Source organism: Meleagris gallopavo, chromosome 2 (assembly GCF_905368555.1).
Source record: "Meleagris gallopavo chromosome 2, MGAL_WU_HG_1.1, whole genome shotgun sequence".
Classification (NCBI taxonomy): Eukaryota; Metazoa; Chordata; class Aves; order Galliformes; family Phasianidae; genus Meleagris; species Meleagris gallopavo.
Genome location: NC_139405.1, coordinates 38,683,317 through 38,702,225, shown reverse-complemented (window position 1 = coordinate 38,702,225; position 18,909 = coordinate 38,683,317). Strand labels below are relative to the sequence as shown.

Genomic DNA, 18,909 nt, shown 5'->3' with positions numbered 1-18,909 from the left:
ACTGCAAAAGGTTGTTAAAGGTAGAAATCAATACTTACCAGTAACTTTTAGCAGAGATCTACAGAGCTCAGTCCACAAAAACTGCTTCTGTACTCAGCACCTACAGCTCCACAACACCACCTGAAGACAACAAGAAACTACAAGCAGGACCAACTTCATTCTTGGCAGCACGTCCAAAGGGCCCTTTACAGAGGCACCTCATCATTAGCCACAGCTGGTGAGCAGCCACTCAACACAGATGTAGGCTCCAGTGCTCATAGGTCCTGAAAGTAATTACAACTTTGGCTACCACATGCTGGGAAATTGAATCACATCCTTCAGGTGGTCTGAACGAGCAGAAGTGGGCCCTACCTCACACGTAGGGAATTAAAGCAAAAGAAGCTCTTCTAGAAAGCAATGGGTCACTACTCCAGATTATTAGTTCAATTCTCTACCAAAAGTCTTGGTGCTTGTCTTGTTCCCATTTTTTTTTCATTACTTCTGAGAAACTTCTGAGTAGCATCTAGCTCTGCGTGTCCTAGATAACACCCATTGCTTTTCTACCTGGAGTTGAAAGAACCTGCTTTGGGGAATGTCTATGCTTTATCTGGAGGAACAAGCCACTTTTAAGTAGCGTTTGCTAATGTGACTAAGCCGTATCACTAATGTCTGCAGCAGAGTTCTGCTGGGAAGCATCTGTATTTCCTTAAAGCCTGACTGGAAGCTGTGTTAGCTCTAATGGCTGCCCCAGAGATGCTTCTACAGCACTGTGAGCTCCGGAGAGCAATCCTCTCCCTCTGTCTTTTCTTTCTTTACTACTGGGGAAGGGTTTTTTACTGTAATATTAAAGACTGCAGCTTTGACTAGGTTGATAGCTTAATTCAAGAAGTTGTCACCCTCAATTCGAAAGTAACAATGCTGAAATAAAAACATCCTTCCTTGTCACCTCTTGGAGATACAAACAAAGCCAAAGCTATTCATTTATTTTCTGTGGCCCCTGGGAGCTCTGAGGAGCTGCATGTCCTGCTCTGAGGAGCCATCCATGGCTGTTTTCTTGCTGTTTTACAGCTGGTGATTTACAGGAGCAGTTGAAATCTGTAAGAGTAAATGCTATAGTTTTATTTTACATTGAGGTTTTGCCGTGTCTTATGTTCCATTTAACAGAGTGCAGTGATTCTTAAATGGTTTAAAGGCTGTTTTCTCGGAGCAAGACCTTATAAAACAGTTGATTGTTTAATGTGAATTCAACAACAGAGCCACAGCAGTTTCCCTCACTAAATTCCATCCTTCTGGTGGAGCTGCCTGGCTTTGAGGGACGTAAAAGGATCAAATTTAGATTGGAGACCTAACTTGGGATGACTAAGTTAGGTGAGAGGAATCCCAACCAAGATGCTGCAACAGCTGCTGAGATTCTTTATGGAGCAGCCACCACATGAAACGTAACACCAGATTTTCAGTGGAGTACATCGCTGTTTTTAGAAATTAAGCTTCCCCAGCCATGTTCTTGTTTTGGAATTCATTTTAATGTTGAAGATGCAGGACGTACTTTGGTTCATCACCACCTAAGTGCCTAAGTCCCAGTGGCTTCAGTAAGAGTTAAGATCATTCAACCTTGGGACTTTGAACTCCATTTAATTTTCCTCTCCAGTGATGATGTAAATAAATGTGAGCCTTAAATCTTTACATAATGGACAAATCAGTAGGTTCCATGAATATTTCTGAGCAGAATTCAGTGAAATCTGGGAGGAAATATCCTCTCCTGAGGCCTAGATTTGCTGGTATATGGAAGGAGATATTGCTCCCTTCACTCATATTCTCTGGTGGAAAAGAGCAGCCCAAGTGCTGGGTGGTGGTTGTAGTGGGGTGCTGGTAACCCTCCTCTGTGCACCTCACCCAGCCATGGGCCTCTCCACTAGATCCCCTTTGTTGGCTAGCGCTGGTTTAAATGTGGTAGATCTTTTTCTATCACATCCTTTTCCATCCAGTCACACACCTATGGCTGATTAGCGGCCATAAGCAAATGAACAGATCATGCTATCTGTGAGGTCTAAAATTAGCTACTGTTAGCAGCCATCTTACACACGCTGATACTGCACTGGTATCTAACTGGTTGGTATAGTCTGTTTTATTCCTCCTTATGTGCACAGCCAAGCAGGACAATAGTATATAATTGACTAAATAGTTTTCAGCAGACTCTCTGTACTCAGTGAAAACAGCCCCAAGGCATAATACCATTTGCTGTTCTGTTGTATTCATATCTGGGATGTACTTAAACTATCACATATACATTTACTTACTAAGAATATTAAGATTTTCACACACAAGCCATGCTAGTTCTAAAAACAGTAATCTCCTAGACAGCATTTTTTCTAAGAGTTAATATGACTGCTTACTGCTACACTTGATACACACTGGAGTAGGGAGAAGTTTCTTTAATTATTTAGAAGCTAAGAAAAAAGGGGGAAAGAAAGAGTAGTAAATCATCCCTGAAAGATTCTTAACCTTTCCCAGGCAAATATTTTGGATGAATTTTCTGATTTTAAGAAAAGAAGAGAATTACTCATCACATTTGTGACAGTAAGTTACAAGATATCCTGAATTGATAATTTAACATATAAAATCATAAAAGATTTAGCTGCCAAGTTGAAAAAAATCTCAAAAAATTCTAATTCCCTGAACTGTTATCTTTACTTACTACTGGCGTGAAGCCAATGAATAAATTAATGTGGTAGGAAGAAATGGTTAGACAATGACTTATCTTAGTAGACTGTCAAGTGTTCACCAGCTATTTGGGTGAGCCAGCCAGCCATCAGTCACAATGTTATGCGACTGCTGGATATAGCTCTGCTCATACGGCTGGAGTGTTCTCCCTAGCACACCCCCTCGTAATGTACTCCCTACATTACACCAGGCTGGGCGCAGCGTAGTGGAGGCCCTTGTTTCCTGGCACCTCCTAACAGGAGACGGTGTGGGCACAAGATGGCAAAGGCTCGGAGTCAGCTTCAAATGTTGACAATAAAACAACAGCTGCAGAAAGAGACACTGTGCTGTAAACCAGGATGTAAACTGCTCTCAGAAAGGAGCCCAGCTGGAGTTCAAAAAAGATGTGACTGCAGGTTTGAAAATAACTTTTTGCCAGAAAACAGCTTGATCTTGACTGAAAGCACATACCAAACTGAAGTTTCTCTAAGCAAAAGGTTGCATCTGACTGTGAGTGAAGTGATTAAACAACAGCTTTAAGGTTCAGCAACAAAAGTCTCAGCAGCATCTGAAGACATTTAAGGGGCCGGATAGTCCTTGTTTTACAGCACTACAAGGAGAGAAAAAATGCCTTCAGAAAAGAAATGGGAATGAACTGCATGTAAGAGCAAAATGGGGTTCACCCTGATCCTTCAGGGCAAATACTCCTGCTCTTGCTCACCAGCAGCCACTGCCTTTGTTTCCAGGGCTAAGTACTATTCTAAGCGCTTTGCAGTAGTTGAATAGCTAAACAACTTGCTGCTGCCTGAGTGCGCTGAAGGCTGAGCCGTGGCTCACAGTGGCAAAATAGGCTGCAGACCTAACTGACCCACACAAAACCATCAGACATGCTGTCTGTGGGCTTGTTTGGTTAATTTTTGAAGATTCTGCAGCTAGGTTGAAGCTTTATGGCCTTCAGATGTGTGAGTGAGGAGTGGTGTTAGGAGCAGGAAGGTAGACAAAAAGGGAGAAAAGAAATTATTTATTTCCCTCTGAAATTAAGAAGTGGCTGACTTCAGCTAAACTAAAAACTCACACTTGCCCTCACAGATGCTCATCATGGGCAGGAGAAAAAACACAGGAAAAATTACCAAAAACGTTGTTTAAATTCTGCAAATAGCTAAATTAAGGGAATTGGACTAGAACTTCACTTTACAGTGGATGTTATACAGGCATGACATAATACTATCTATTTTTGAGTACTTAAAATTTGCTACAGTCCTTTTAAACTCCTCCAGAGAGACCTAGACAGGCTTAAACAGTGGGCCCAGGTGAGCACCAAACTCAAGTACAACAAACCAAAGTTCAACAAACCCAAGTACAAGGTCTTGCACCTGTGTCATGGCAATCCCTGCTGTCAGTGCAAGCTGAGGGACAAAAAGATGAAGGACAGCCTTGGCAGAAATGACTTGGGAGTACTGGAGGGCAAGATGGACATGAGCTTGCAATATGCCCTTGCAGCCCAGAAAGCCAACCGTATCCTGGGCTGCATCAAAAGAAGCATGGCCAGCAGGGAGAGGGAAGTGACCTTGCCCCTCTGCTCTATGGTGTTGAGGCCTCATCTGGAGTACTGTGTCCAGATATGGAGTCCTCAGTATAGGTGTGGCGTAGACCTGTTAGAGCACATCCAGAGGGAAGCCACAGAAATGATCCAAGGGATGGAACATCTCTTTCTCAGGACAGACCGAGAGCTGGGGCTGTTCAGCCTGCAGAAGAATAGGCTTCAGGGAGATATCTAAAGGCCTTTCAGTATCTAAAGGAGGTCTGTAAGGAAGAAAAGGACAGACTCCTTTGCAGAGTCTGCTGTGATAAGAAAAGCGGAACTGGTTTCCAAACTGAAAGAGGGGAAATATAGATTGGATGTAAAGAAAAAGTGTTTTACAATAAGGGTGGTGAGGCACTGGAGCTGGCTGCCCAGAGAGGAGGCAAATGCCCCATTCCTGAAGACATTCAGGCGCTCTGAGCAGACTGACCTACCTGTAGGTGTCCTTGTTCATTGCAAGGGAGTTGGAATAGATGACCCTTCAGGGTCCCTTCCAACTCAAACGATTCTACAATCCTCTGAAAAGCTTTGCCCTTGCTGATGCCAGCACAACAAGCATCTGCCCTTTCACATCACATGGCTTGGTGCCTAGATGATGTTGAATCAAAGCCTCAGCACAATTGAACAGTCTCCGGGATATCCCTGTTCATAGTTACTTCATTGTTTGGCATGGCATCAAACAACAATGAGCACAAGCAAGCAAAGCGTAACAAGAGGATGCCTCTCACCAGCTACCCACAGCTCCCACGGTCTTTCCTGTCTGTGTGTGTTTTGGGGGGGGAAATGAAACATCTCAGTCAGGACACACTTAATAGTCAGAACTAGCACAAGAAAGCCTTGTAATATGTGTCTAGTGACATGCTAGGCAGAAATGACAGTAACCTGATGGAAATATATGGAAATTCAACATCCTGCCTCTCCATCCCCCCTCCCTACCCCCTGGTATGCATGACTTTGAATCTGCTTTTGAGAGCCCCTGCAGTGCAGGGGCTGCCCATCCATCTGGCAAGGTTACAAACACATTTCAGCGCTGTCTGCAACGAGCCTGATGTAACCTCCCTTCTCCAGCCCCTGTTCTCCTCCTCCCGAGCTTTGTGTGCTGCGGAGGAATGACGACGGGCAAAGCAAAACCAATGAATCGCAAAGAATCGCGGGGCCCAAACCGCCCAGTCCCACGAGGGGAGCAGGGGGTGGGGGAAGCAGGAAAGGGAGAAAGGGGGGAGAAGGGGAGTAGAAAGAGGGGAAAACACAAAGAGCTCGCAGTAGTGGAGGAGTAATGAGAAAGCCAGCAGGGACAGGCTGCACCCTCGCTGCAGGGCTTAACACTGGGTTATGGCTTGCTTTTGCAGCTATGTTACATTTGTCAAAATCTCTGGTTCTGGCTGTCGAGGTATTTACATGATGCTTGCTCATGACAGCAGCCAGCCTGTCACTGGCTTCCCCTCTCTTCTCCAGGGCAGTAAAGGAGAGAGAAGGCCTTTGTTTTTTTGTCAGTTGTCATTTTTTTTTTTTTTCTACTGGAAGCTTTTCCTTAGCTAGGTCACAGAGTAACCCCTGTTATAGAGGAGGCACCACACACTGCAGGTGTTGATGATTGTTATGGCAGGTGTGGTAAAATTCTGCAGTTCCCATATTAATCAAGAATTGCCTTTACTTTATCTAAGAGCTGAAGCGTAGATTTAGTTATTCAGCAATTTATTTTGGTTTCTTTCTGGCACTAAGGCAAGCTACTGTACACATTAATCAGAAGTTCTACAGCCCATGATTTCAGGATATTTTATTAGAAATTAGCTAAGAAAAAATGGAAATATTGAAATCTCCCTCTGATACAACCCCATACAATAGCTCTTTTTATTTCAAGAGCCAGGATACAGCATGCAAATACATGGATCGGAAGCACTTAGGAATAAAACGAACTTGTTTCTGTTTCTCTAAGAAAGAAATTTATATTATCATTACATTTTATGGAGGAAGTTTCTGCCTTACTAGCTTGATTCCTCTGAATGAGAAGATAAACAGGGGAGCTTTTCTGAATAATCTGCTGAGGGAATGTTCACCTTAGACCTCCCCCAGCAATTTGAGGGGCAGCTGGACACAGGAACACTAGTGAAGACTGATGTCCAGAAGCCAGCTTCATAAAATCACAGAATCATAGAATGTCTTAGGTAGGAAGGGACCTTAAAGATCATCAAGCTCTCACCTCCCTGTCCCAGATTCTCCTTCTGCTCCTGGGTGCAACTTGCAGGCATTGTTCAAATACAGGTGCCAGCCCAAGTGGCCATACATCTGCAGCAGGAACATCAAATGTGTTAGCAATGAATGTGGGAACATCTCAGCAATTTTCCATCTCAGTTTTTTTTCCAAGAGCAAGTCACACTCTGACTCAGCCTCACTAAAAATAAGCCCTTCAAAAATTAAATAAATTCCCCTCTGCCACAGCTTCCAAGACTGCAGAGATTCCTGACCTCATATGAGCCTCTAGCAGCCTTCCACTGACTTAAAAAAAATTCCTTCTTTTGACCGTCGCTATTCATACACTGCACTGCTAATACTAAAAATGAAGCACTTGAAAAGACAGGGAGAGCAGTTGTATGGCCATTTGTTTTGTTTTACTTAGAGCTTCAAAGAAGTTTGAAAAGAAAGGTGTGGGCTGCAAAAATCCCTGTCAGGTCTGCAATCCTTATCAAATTGATGGTTCAACTCCAGCAAGAGGAGCAATATTCTTTGGCCCCGGTGTTCTGTATTTCAAAGGCAGATAAAACAGAAAACATTCCCCATCATTTCTGAAATTACCCCCACTCCCACATTTCTTTCTAACAGGAATTGAAGCTGAATCTTTGTTACTCTCTGCTGAAGCACACAGGCTACTGCAAAATCAAAATCTGCTTGTATAACTACAAATGAAGATCATGTAGCTGCTTGCAGCCTTTCATATCTATTAAACTTAATCCAGTTTGCCAGGCAACAAATAAGAGACGGGATCACTCGTGTGCTGTATTACTCCACTTAAGGGCCTGTTAACAATTTGCTATTGTTTGAAAAAAATTGCATGTCATCAGTATTAGTCACACTCTCCTTCCCAGGAACATAACCTTAATTACTCTTACTAGGTTTGCGTGCCTAATGTGTTTGGTCCCACCTATTTTGCTTGTGAACCTGTTATTTTCAATCACTGCCTTAAAAAGAAGTATTTAATTATGATGATCATGTTGCTTCTTCATAAAATGCTATGATACTTATTTTCCTCTAGGCAGCAAGGATGATCAGTGTTTTGATTGCTTTGTTTGGAATGGTTACTCACAAACTATAGATATAAATGGTTCAAAAAATAGAAAAATAAATTGACCCAGCTGTTTTGTCTTTTTTTTTTTCTCCTCCTTGAAATTAAATGGATTTACAATGTTCCATATATATATATGTATATATATTTACCTTTGCTGCTTAGTAGAAGTTCCCTAACTACTGGTCCCTTTCTTTCATCTCTACTGCAAGACAGATACAACTTTCTGAAGACATCTCTTGTCTATTATCACGTACAAAAGGTCACAGGAGAAAAGGATCTGTAGAGAGTTGTTTACTTTTCCAGAAGGCAGTGTTTTTTGGATTGGTGCTTGCTTTGTCATCAAAGATGTCATCTTTGTACTCCATTTCCCATCAGCACTCTTTACAGCTTAAAGTGTGTTACAGAGTCACTAGTATGAAAAACCATTTTAGGAGATTAGATCATTTAGCATGGTATTCGACAATGCTGGTTCTTGCAAGCTCAGACTGTCCCAAAGGTGATATATGCCTTAGTATTCTCAGCATAGGCATTGGTGGACTGAAGTCTTACTCTTTTCAAGAGAACTACTAGGTGAAGCTGAAAATATCTTGCTCCTGCCCTAGGCAGGCTGATGAAAATGTCCCAAACACCAGTCATTACTGGAAAAAAACAGAACTGAAGAGTTTTGTTAACATTGCCAAATTAAGTACTCAAAAAGCAGGTAATTAGAAATGTATCCTGTCCAAAACTACTTTGCCCACATCTCTTTTTTTTTTTTTTTTTTTTTTGTCATAGGGGCTATTTCAGTAATTGTACAATGTGTGTCATGCTCACTCGATGGGCAGGTGCTCAATATTTTCTGTTTCCTGTGCAGCCTTGTGCAAGTGAAACCTACTTCACTGCACACTGTGCAAACTCTCCAGAAAACTGGGTGTTTCCTCACATGGCTGTCCATCCTGCTGAACACTACTACAGTCCTTGAACCCACCTTATATGTCAGAATGTCAGTTCCCAAGCTGCTTTTCCCCATACTACAAGCCTCCTTGTCCCCCTTAAAAAATAAAGAAGCATCACCTGTGCTAAATTTGGTTTAATCACTGTGTCAAGTCTGACCCAAGATTTCTCTGATTATTGTAGGGACAGAATTGGATTTTTCAGAGCAGTAATCTGTTGCTCTAGCCTCAAGAGAAGCTTTTAATTTCCTGTACTTCAATGCCTAATTCATCCTAAGCCTTCCAGTTTCTCCAGCAGTTGAGGTTTTTCCCCTCCCCAGTCAAATTTGTCAAATCCATTTTCCCTCCTATCCCATCTTGAATTCTGCTCCTTGGCTTTCCCCTCAACAACGTGTTGCAACTTGGGTTGGGATAATCCCAGATGTGTGTACAGACTGGGAGAAGAACTCATTGAGAGTAGTCCTATAGAGCAGGACTTTGGTATTCTGGTGGATGAGAAGCTGAACATGTGCCAACAGCGTGCTCTCACAGCCCAAAAGGCCAACAGTACCCTGGGCTGCATCAAAGGAGGGGTGGCCATCTGGGAGTGGGAGGTCCAGCTTTGCACAGCACCAGCTTCCCTTCCTTCCCTCCCTTGTTGCTCCCTCCCTTCCCAGCTTCTCCCCATGGACAGTGTCTCACAGGGACACAGGGCAGCAACCATCACACCGGCCACTTACCACAGTAGTTGAGCATGGAACACTTGTTTCAGCATCCAAGTGTTGCAGGAGACCCAGGGAGATAGATATAGCTCTCCAGTGCTGCTAGCATCTTGATAGTTAAACTAAATTAAATAAATAAAATGGTCACAGGTTCATAAATACAAGCAGTGGTACTGCAAAACAGATTTTATCAAGCTGTTTTCACTCCATAGTGGGGAGTACTCAAAGACTACTTCAATAATAACAAAAATTTCCAATTACAGATGTGCTGCAAAGTGGGAACTTAGTAGAAAGGTAACAGAAGGTGCAAGTACAAGAACTAATCTGTATGTCTATTTTTCAGATGGGGCCATTTGTTGCTTTTTTTCCTTCTTATAGTCAGATATAAAACAGAAAAAAAGGTGAGAAAAACCATGTATAGAGGACCTAGTACTTCCAGTTCCTTGAGAAATCTGCCCAAAAATTTACAAATAAATCTATGTGAATAGAGACCATTTATTTAGACCATTTATTTTTTTCCTTTAGGATAACATCATCTTTTCATCTCTGTACAGTTTGAACTGCAGGTTATGGTTGCATTTTCCTCTAGCTACACTCAGTGTTTATTTTTCTTTTTCTGCTTTTGCCTTAGAATCGTTCCTGGCACTTGTATAGTTATATTGCAGTTTTATGGATGAAAAGAAGTATGTATTTCTCTCACTTTTTTTTCCTGCTATTCTATCTGTAAAAACTTTTTTCATCCTGTTGAAATAGACAAAAAACAGGCAATGAATCACCTGACAGCACATAAAAGCTGTAAGCAGAAGACTTTGCAAGTGTTGGTTACCAGTTTTGAAAGTCTCCATAAATAGCTATTGAGAATTGAAAAATGTAACAAAGTTACCACAAGCATGTGGGGGGGAAAAAAAAAAAAAAAAAAGAGAAAGAAGTTGATATAAAAGTACATATGTTGAGGGAAGTTTGGGTATTTTCACTAACTTCCAATTTCACCTTACTACCATGGAGCAACATTAGCTCCACGTGCCCTTATAATTTATTTGTGCTTCACCAGGCAAATACTCCTTTTAATAAAATGAAGATTTAAAAGTCCAGAGCTCCCAACAAGATTCTTTACCTGGTGACAAGATTCTTTACCAGCCACAGATCACTGCCTCAGGACTGAAGGGCTCTGAGCAAGGAGGTCTGGTTGGCGGTTCTGAAACATCAAAGACCTCAGTAGGCTCTGCTGCAAGCTGCTGTCAACGCACCTGCCTGCCCTCCAATTCAGTGAGATTTCTACTGAAGTGTGCTAAAAAACATGGTGGGAACTGAGATTTTTCAAAGGCAAGCACCTACTCTCTTGTGATTGAGTTATCTCCTAAAAAGGGTTAATAATCAAATGATGGCAATTGTTGGGAGCTTTTTACTCTGTGAACAATATTCTGTGTGCTGTGTCATTACAAAACATTAAAACACTTTGAATATGCAAAGCATTCAATGACCAATCAGTACAGGACCAGAGCCTAATAGGCCATCTGAAAGAAGCTGTCTATCCAGCCTAGGAAGCCAGCAAATGAATGGAGTTGGGGAAGCACCTCATCAAGGACAGAGCAAAACTCATTAGGTCTTGTGGATTTCTTCCCAGTGTTCCCAGGGCTGAGACATTAGTGACAGTGACAGAACAGTTTTTGTGAGTCTGAAGTGATATTTCCTGCTCACAGGAGAACAGTTTGAACTTGCCTTCATCTTTTTGACCCATGTCACCAAAGGCAAGTGGGTCTTCTGGGAAGAAGAGAGTTGCAGTGCTACACATTTTGTTCTGTAACAAGTACATTTAGGGAAGTAAAAACAAATCAGCTAATGGTGAAAAATCAGTGAGCATAAGTTAAAGTGCGTTTAAACTCTATGCAGATGTCCTCGTTTGGGAATGAAGAAGTTATCCTCAAGACAACATTATGTTACAGTGAGAATACAGTACATTGTCTGAATGCAGATTCTCACCTGGGGATTTAACACATCATGCACCCTGTAATTTACGTTGTATGCTATCATCACACATTGAGTTGAACTGCTGTATAGTCATTGACTGTGACTCATGTTTACATAATCACAGATAAGATAACTCTTATCTTTCTGTTCCATCCATTCCTCCATTTCTGTCTCTTTTGAAGAAAGGTCTTCAGTCAACGTCAGAACCCTTCTATCGTGAGTATATGTGTACTCTGCCTGTCGCTGACTATATATAGTCCTATGACATTACCATAGTACAGCCAATACATGCAGTGACAACATTTCATATTAGCATCGTTTGGAAACAAGTCAGGAAGTATTCCTTTATGGTATCCAGCAGATATTTTGTATAGCACACTTTTAAGAATAAGGACTGAAGTTAAGACTTGAGTTTGGTGTGTACGATAAGACATGAGCTCTGCAAAATGGCAGGTCGGACAGAAACATCTGTCCATGCTGGCTTCAGAACTGAAACTTGTATCATAACTTCATGCTATCACTATTGATATGGTTAATTAGTTCTCTTGACAGACAAGACTAATTAACTTAGGTTCAGCTCTGCTACCTTGCAGCTATGCATCTTAAGGGAATCAACATTTGTTACTGCTGATAACTTGCAGCCCATGTTATGTGGTGGCCTGAGACAAGCCAATGGTAGCCTGCGTTTCCTGGCACCATGCTCCCATGTGAACTCCGAGATAACCCTGAGATCTGTGGCAGCATTTTCTGGTCATCAAGAAAGAAGTAGCCAGAACAATGCTTCAGAGTCCCATGTGAAGTCTTTTGTAGCATTCTAATCCACTGTCTGAAAACAAGTCTCCCACTTTACTTTTTTTTTTTTTCCTTTAGACATGATCAGAATTTTTTTCCCTGACAATATATTGATTGAATGTACTGCAGTTTCATTGACATTCCTGTGTTAATTCCACTCTTGTCTGACATCACAGAAACTTTTGCTTGCTTATGCAGTGTAAATTAGCTTCAGCTCAATTAACCTTTTGACATACTGTTTTTTTCCAATTTCTCTTCAGACCAGCTAGCTTTCCTTTAGACCATCAGCACTCACCTTCTTTGATGAACATTTCCCCACCTTGCAATACTGCTCAGTTTCAGCAGTGGCAGATATGACTCAAGGGTACAAAGCCACTTTATGGTATGTTTTTCTTTAAGAAAGGCAGCTGAGTGCCTAGTGCCTGAAAAACTCTGGCCTTTGGACCAGAAACTCTGCTTTATTTCATTTAAAAAGAAATTAGAGAAGGGAAGAGCACAAGAACGGGGGACCCTGAAGTGCATTTTGTGAACTTTTCCATTTAATGTCTATACAAGGAAGAATTTTGCCCATGTTATCAGGGCTATGTGTATACATGATGCAGTATACTGAAGCAGTTTACCCTATTTATCTTCATTAACTCCTTTCCTTTAAGTTCCCCCTAATTCAAAAAGGCAAGCTGTGCTCATTATGGTCAAGAAGGGTATTATTGCATGTGAAGAACACACACATTTCTAATGGTGAACTCCTACTTAATTGAATTCAGCGAATGACAACACCATGACATTGCTAAGATTAATGACTCAATAATTTTTGAGACAAGGCAAAACGTGAAGTAAATTGATTGCATTATTTTTTTTCCTTGGGAACACCTCTGCATACTAGCTCAGCGGTGTCCTGGAGGGGACTCATTGCTGTTATACAATGAAGACCCGCTACCCCTTCTCTGTTCCAATCTTGCACTCTGACATTACTTTGGAGTAACTTCTAATGTAATTTCCTAGTTGCAGAGATGCAGGCTGAAGATAATTGCACTGAGATCTCGACAGACCAAATGATTAATGCAGAGGGCTTTTTGGAGTGGAAACTTCAGTTATTATTAGATTATTCAAGAGAAGAAGGTGCCAGAGCATGGAATAGAGAACTGCAACGACTGCACATTTCACTCTTGAAAAAATATGAATAGATTTTCATTTCTGCCATCTTGTTAGTAGCACTCATTCACTTAAAAACCTCTTCTTTCCTAAATGCAATGTCAGTTGTAACATCTTGCTTGCAAAGCTATTTGCAGACAATTTGATGGCTTCTTCTTCCCTACATGTGACTTAAGTTCACATTCAGTTTCACATAGTATATGGAACAGCGTCTGTCGAAAGAGTTTCTGTAAAATATAAAAATTGGGTTTGATATTACACAACATCATCTGCAATATCATATATATATTTTTACAAGATAGTCATGGTTAAACAACAACTGCAAATCTAGTGGGCATTTAGTATTTTCTAGTACAGAGGAATAGTGTTTTGTTTTTAGCAAGAGTCTGTGACAAAGGCAAGTATTCCTAAGCTAGAATTTTACGAATTATGATATGGACTAGTGACGTTAACTAGAGGATCCTGAGAAATAGAAAATACAGAAGAAAGGTCATTTTCCTTTGATAACCTGGTATCCAGAAAAGAATTGCAGGTTTGACAAGAACATTTCCTCAAGAAAGAGAATAGAGAAATGTGTTTTGCACATGGAGAATTTGAACTTTGGATGAAGGAAAAATAGTTTCACCTTTAGCCTTCTACCTTTCTCTCCATGGAGATTATGGGGAGTGAGAATGAAAGCAGCACTAGCAACATGGCAAAGAAACTTCATCTTATGTTGAAGGTAAAAGAAAAATATTAAATTGTTGAGATCCAAAAAGAATCTTTACTGGGAAGAGTAACTTAAGAGTGAATTTTTATTACTTTATCTGTTTGCAATTTATTGCAAATACTTTTGTCTTAAATTTCACCTAATACTGAAACTATCAAGTTAAAAAGTAAGTGGCATCATGTCCTTCCGCCAAGTTTTGGAGACCCACAGAGCAAGGGTTGAACCACACTGGATACACAACATTACTCCTACAGAAACTGCAGAAGAGCCTACACCTCTGAGAACCTGGCTTCTTAGAGATTATCTGCCTGCTTCTAGCTAGAGGTTGTCTTATTCCAGAAGGGCTCTAGATATAGGCTCTGGGTGGTACTTCAGGTAGAGTAACAGCATAGGAGAAAAGACCTGAGTTCAATACTACTGCTACGTGATAGGTCTTTGAAATGTAATGTAAGGGAGTTGTTCATGGAACTGTTATTTAGGAGTACCTAAAGCCCACACTTTAGTCTTTTTTGCTGTTTGAATGAAGGGAATTTCATCACTGCAGACATTTATTTGAATTACAATTTTGGTTCTGCCCTAGCTTGTCTTGTTTTGTAATGGCCAGTATCAAAGAAAAATAAGTATTTTCAGTCTGAAAAGAGATTGTATTCTACCTTGGCGGCTAATGTGATCTCTTTGGTTTAGTGCTATCCCATTATCTTCTATAGAACTGCAGGCCACCTCACCCAGATCAAAGTGCACAAGAGATGACATGAGCAGGGAAAACTGCTTCTTTCAATAAAATTGCAGCAGCACAGAAAGTTTATGACCCTGAAAAGATGGAGATTTACAGCCAGGGACAACTGAATCATTGCAAGCTTTGAAGGAAAAAGGGCAAGGACAAGTTTTCCCTGAAAAATAAATAAACTTGTAGTGTTCAAATATCTTTTGGTATGACCTGATGATCAGCATGCAGGGACTAAGACTCTACTACAGAAGCAGAACTTGTGCATTCAAGGAGTTCTGTGACAGTGCTCTTACATACTTGTACAAAGTTTTGCTGTACACTTGTTGTCACATTTTCCTAAACGCCCACTCTTTCATTTGGGGAACAGTCATCTCTGCAGTTCAACTTTCAGGCACGATGGCTCTGGGTAGTGCTGGAGGCTCAAAGGTCTGTGTGAAGCTTACAGGAACTGAAGTTAAAGACTATTCCTGCAAATCAGAATATGGGTGCCAAAAGCTTGATGTTCAGAAGCAACCAAAAAGGTGTTGAAAATGTTGATATTTCAGGAGATCTAGTCATGTGCAGACTGACATGAATGTGATATTAGGCCTGGAATCCCAGCCTTCTAAAGGGCTTGCTAGGAAAGCAGTATGATAGTAATGTAGTTTGACCCTAAACAGAGGAAAATGAGCTGAACTATAGTCCATGGTCAGCATGAGAATTTGCTCCATCAGTGCTCTCCAGTGCATCTGGAAGTGGGGGAAAGCAGGGTAGTAGTAGCAATCAGCACTGGCTAAAATCTTCCCAGGCATGTAGCAATCTATAAAACTGTTCTTACTCCTCTTGCCATTGTGGAAACAGGCAGAATGGGGACAATGATTGTCCTGGCAATAAAGGCTGCCCTTCAATAGCCAGTTCCTTATACACTTTGACTTTATCTAGCTGTCAGAAGTGCCAGGAGCCAGCCTGGTTTCCCGGGTTGTGGTATAGCTAGAGGAGGCAGATGGGAAACTGGGCAAGAGCCTGAGCTAGTGAGTTGTGACTCTCTGAGATGCCTTGCCCTCCCACCTTCATCATTGCTGGCTCTGACTTTCCAACTCTTTTCTCACCCTTCTCACACATCTATTGGAGTTAAAGTTTTCCATAAATTCTTGGTTGCCAAAGGAAAACATTTCTGATGGATTCCTCATTGAAGTGGCAGAAGCAGGCAATACTTAAGGGAATGCAGATACAATATATAGGGCTCTGAGTTTTATTGTGAGATGAAAGGCAGGGATTTCATGAGTGTTACATTTGCCATCATTAATAAGTAGGAAAAAAAATCCTTCTGACAGTTCCAGTTTTGGCTTCCTACTAGATTTAGGTCAGATATGACTCAAGTAACATGACAGTTGTGGAAAAAGTAACAATTGCTCCTTTTTATTTTGTAACTGAGAAACCTGCAAATCCTCAGCTCCTAATTCAATAATGATTATAAAGTGTGCAAGTGGAAGAGGCATCCAGGTGGATTTCTCAGTTGTGTGCTGTCATATGCCTTCACTGACTTCAGTTCAGACAACAGCTAGATTAGATGGAGCTTTCTCCCTTTGCTCTTCCCCTTGAACCAGAGACAGCCTGGGTACTGAAATGAGACTCCATTCTAGTACCACTCTTTGGCTTATTTCTTGATGCAGCTATGCTGGAAAGAGAAGACTATGAGAGTTCAGTCAGCACCTCTTCTATTTTCCTTGATCTCTGCTAAAAACCACATTATCTGCAATTACACTATCTGCATTCCTTCCAAATATGCCTGAACCCTTCAGGGCTTCACAAGCATCAGAGCTTGCTTGGTGTTTTGTCCACTCTAAGTAGCGTTGTACTGCAGCTCAGGATGGTAAGCTACAGCAGGAGGCTTGCAGTAAAAATGAGCTAAGTTGGGATGTCCTTTGCTTTGTGTCACCACATAGAATAGTGCTATCAGGAAATCTTGGTGAGTCTTCCCATACAATCCAATATGGAAAAACACTGCCTGTAGCATTTCTGGGTTATGCTCACTGTGAGATTTTTTTTTTTTTCTGGCCAGGGTTGGAAGGGACCTCAAGGATCATGAATCTCCAACTCCACTGCCACATGCAGGGCCATCAACCTCCATATTTAATACTAGACCAGGCTGCCCAGTACCCCATCCACTCTGACCTTGAACACCTCCAGGGATGGGGCATCCACAACCTCCTTGGTTGGTAGGTATATGTAAGACAAACACAGTGCTGATTTAGGTGAAGTCAGACATGGTTCATAAGCTTACCAATCTTACACTGATTGCACTAAGTGTGGAACAGAGCTTACCAGTAAGAAGAAACTGAAGTGGGATTCAAGGTGCCTTTATAAAGAGTTCTGGCATCAACTTTCTTATTGACGGTGTCTGATGGACTCAGAATGGTGAAGAACATTTCCAAAGCCACAGTGAATACTATTTTTATTCAGGAGATAATTTGCATAAATTCTTCCAAGCGCCTAAAACAATAGGCTTAATTAAGCAGCCTTCAAGGAGTATCTTGATAAATTACAAGTAATAAATGGTGGGAGTGCTGGCACTATGCAGCACCTTTCGTCCAAATAAGCCAATATTCTCAAAATATTGGGCAAGTCCGATACATCTGTACAGTCACAGATGGCCTGGCTACAGGAACATTATCTGTCCTGCAGCCTATGAGGAAGTAGGGAGAAGAAAGTAAGAGGCAGTGCCTCAGAGTAGTGGTTCTGGGCCATGCCTGGTAGCATTACAAGCACATCTAGAAGAACAGGGAGTAACAGCTCATGCTGAAAAACATCTTCCAGCTTTGAAGTCACTGGTAAAGGGCCAGCTCAGGATACAAGATCTGAGGCATGCTCCTGAGTGGGTATTTCTCTTTGCCTGACTGCCTTTAGTGAGGCTGTAGATGAGGAGTGTTGTGTGTTTATGTGTGCACAGGTACAGCTCACTCAACCATCACTAAACCACAGTCTGCTCTGAAGTGGTAGACAGATGCCTCTGGATGTGTGTCTACAAAAAATGTTGGTGATCAGAACTTCACTCAAATAAGATATAAGGAAACTGAAACATGTAAGCTGTAATAATATGACTAGAACTCACCCAGAACAATCAAGGCAATAACCTTCCAGTACTATGAAGACTGATGTGGGAGCTGGAAGAGCTCTACAAATACCTAGATAACTTGTTCAGAAGACCATATTTCTGACAGCAGACTCTCTTCTGGCACTGGTTTACTGCGGTAAGTGGGAAGGAAAAAAGCCAACTGCTGGCCTACATCTCATGGCACCTACATTTGCATTGTTTCCAGGGAAAACCTCGAACTCACCTCATTATGATATTTAGCTGTGTATTAGTGCAAGACTGTGAGGTAGTCTGTGGAAGAGAAAACACAACTGTATAATAAAATGTGCTACAGATAAAGTAACAGGCTAGAGCATCATGATAAATAGCCAAGTAGCACGGAAATGATCATTTTACTAGTTTGAATTACAACGTTCCAAGGGAATTGTCTTTGAGTCCAGTTTTATTAATGCAATACATAACTGATTCAGAGGAGGCAAAATGCAAACTCCCTCCTGAATTAGTTTAACCAGTGTGAATTTGCGGGTAGACCAGGCCTCAGTCAGAACAAAAGAGAAAATAATCCCCTTGTAATGCAGCATTTAACACCTAGCAGGCAGGTGATAATTGCTTCAGTCCAAGGGGATTAGCACATTGTAACCTCATTATATTATAAAACGTAACTTCCCTATATGGGGTTGTCTACATGGAAAACTTACAGTGGCATAAACAAAGGCATGAATTCAAACTGATTTAGTTTTACTGGAATAATTCCTGGTGTGAATTTATTTCTTAGGAAAGAAGAACGCATTTTATTTGTAGTGTTCGCTTTTTCTTTCTTTCTTTCTTTCTTTCTTTCTTTTTTTTTTTCCTTCTTTTTTTCTTCCCTGCCGTTTCATCAGTGGTGTTTTGGAATTAATTTAAGATAAATTGAAAACTACCATTTTTCTTGAACAAGAACATTCACACAAAATGTCTGATATAAACTATATTTTTTTAAGTCAAGCTAAATCGTTTTAGCAACGTAACTGGTAAAATTTTCTTCTATAAGCAAACTTTAGGCAAAATGAAACATTACTTCAAGTGGATGGCATAGTTTCAGGGTACATTAATAGGCCCTGAATTAATGTTGCCATTACATGTCATGATGACGTTAATATTTCTGTATATCCAGACAGATCAGATGCTTTTACAATAATCTTACAAATAAATAATTGAGAGGAAAAAAAAAGGAGTGGGGAACAAAACAAAACAAGAAAGAGGAAGGGTTCCTTTTGTCCATTTTGAGGAAGGATCAGTGGAAGGGTGGGAAGTGAGAGATGGCAGGTTGCC

At 41.1% G+C, this 18,909-nt stretch overlaps 1 protein-coding gene across 5 annotated transcripts in view; it reads left to right on the top strand.

Moving 5' to 3' along the window:
• DISC1 (DISC1 scaffold protein) overlaps positions 1-18,909 on the top strand; it is a 320,664-nt gene that overhangs the window by 227,256 nt on the left and 74,499 nt on the right. For 4 of the 5 annotated variants that reach the window (XM_085219747.1, XM_085219741.1, XM_085219739.1 and 1 more), the window contains 2 exons: positions 16,567-16,723; positions 17,455-17,494. The exons of the other annotated variant lie outside the window; for it this stretch is intronic. In XM_085219747.1, the coding sequence (XP_085075873.1) occupies positions 16,567-16,723; positions 17,455-17,479 (182 nt within the window). In that variant the 3' untranslated portion in view covers positions 17,480-17,494. Of the gene's footprint in view, positions 1-16,566; positions 16,724-17,454; positions 17,495-18,909 lie in introns of those variants that run through there. 5 annotated transcript variants of the gene reach the window in all.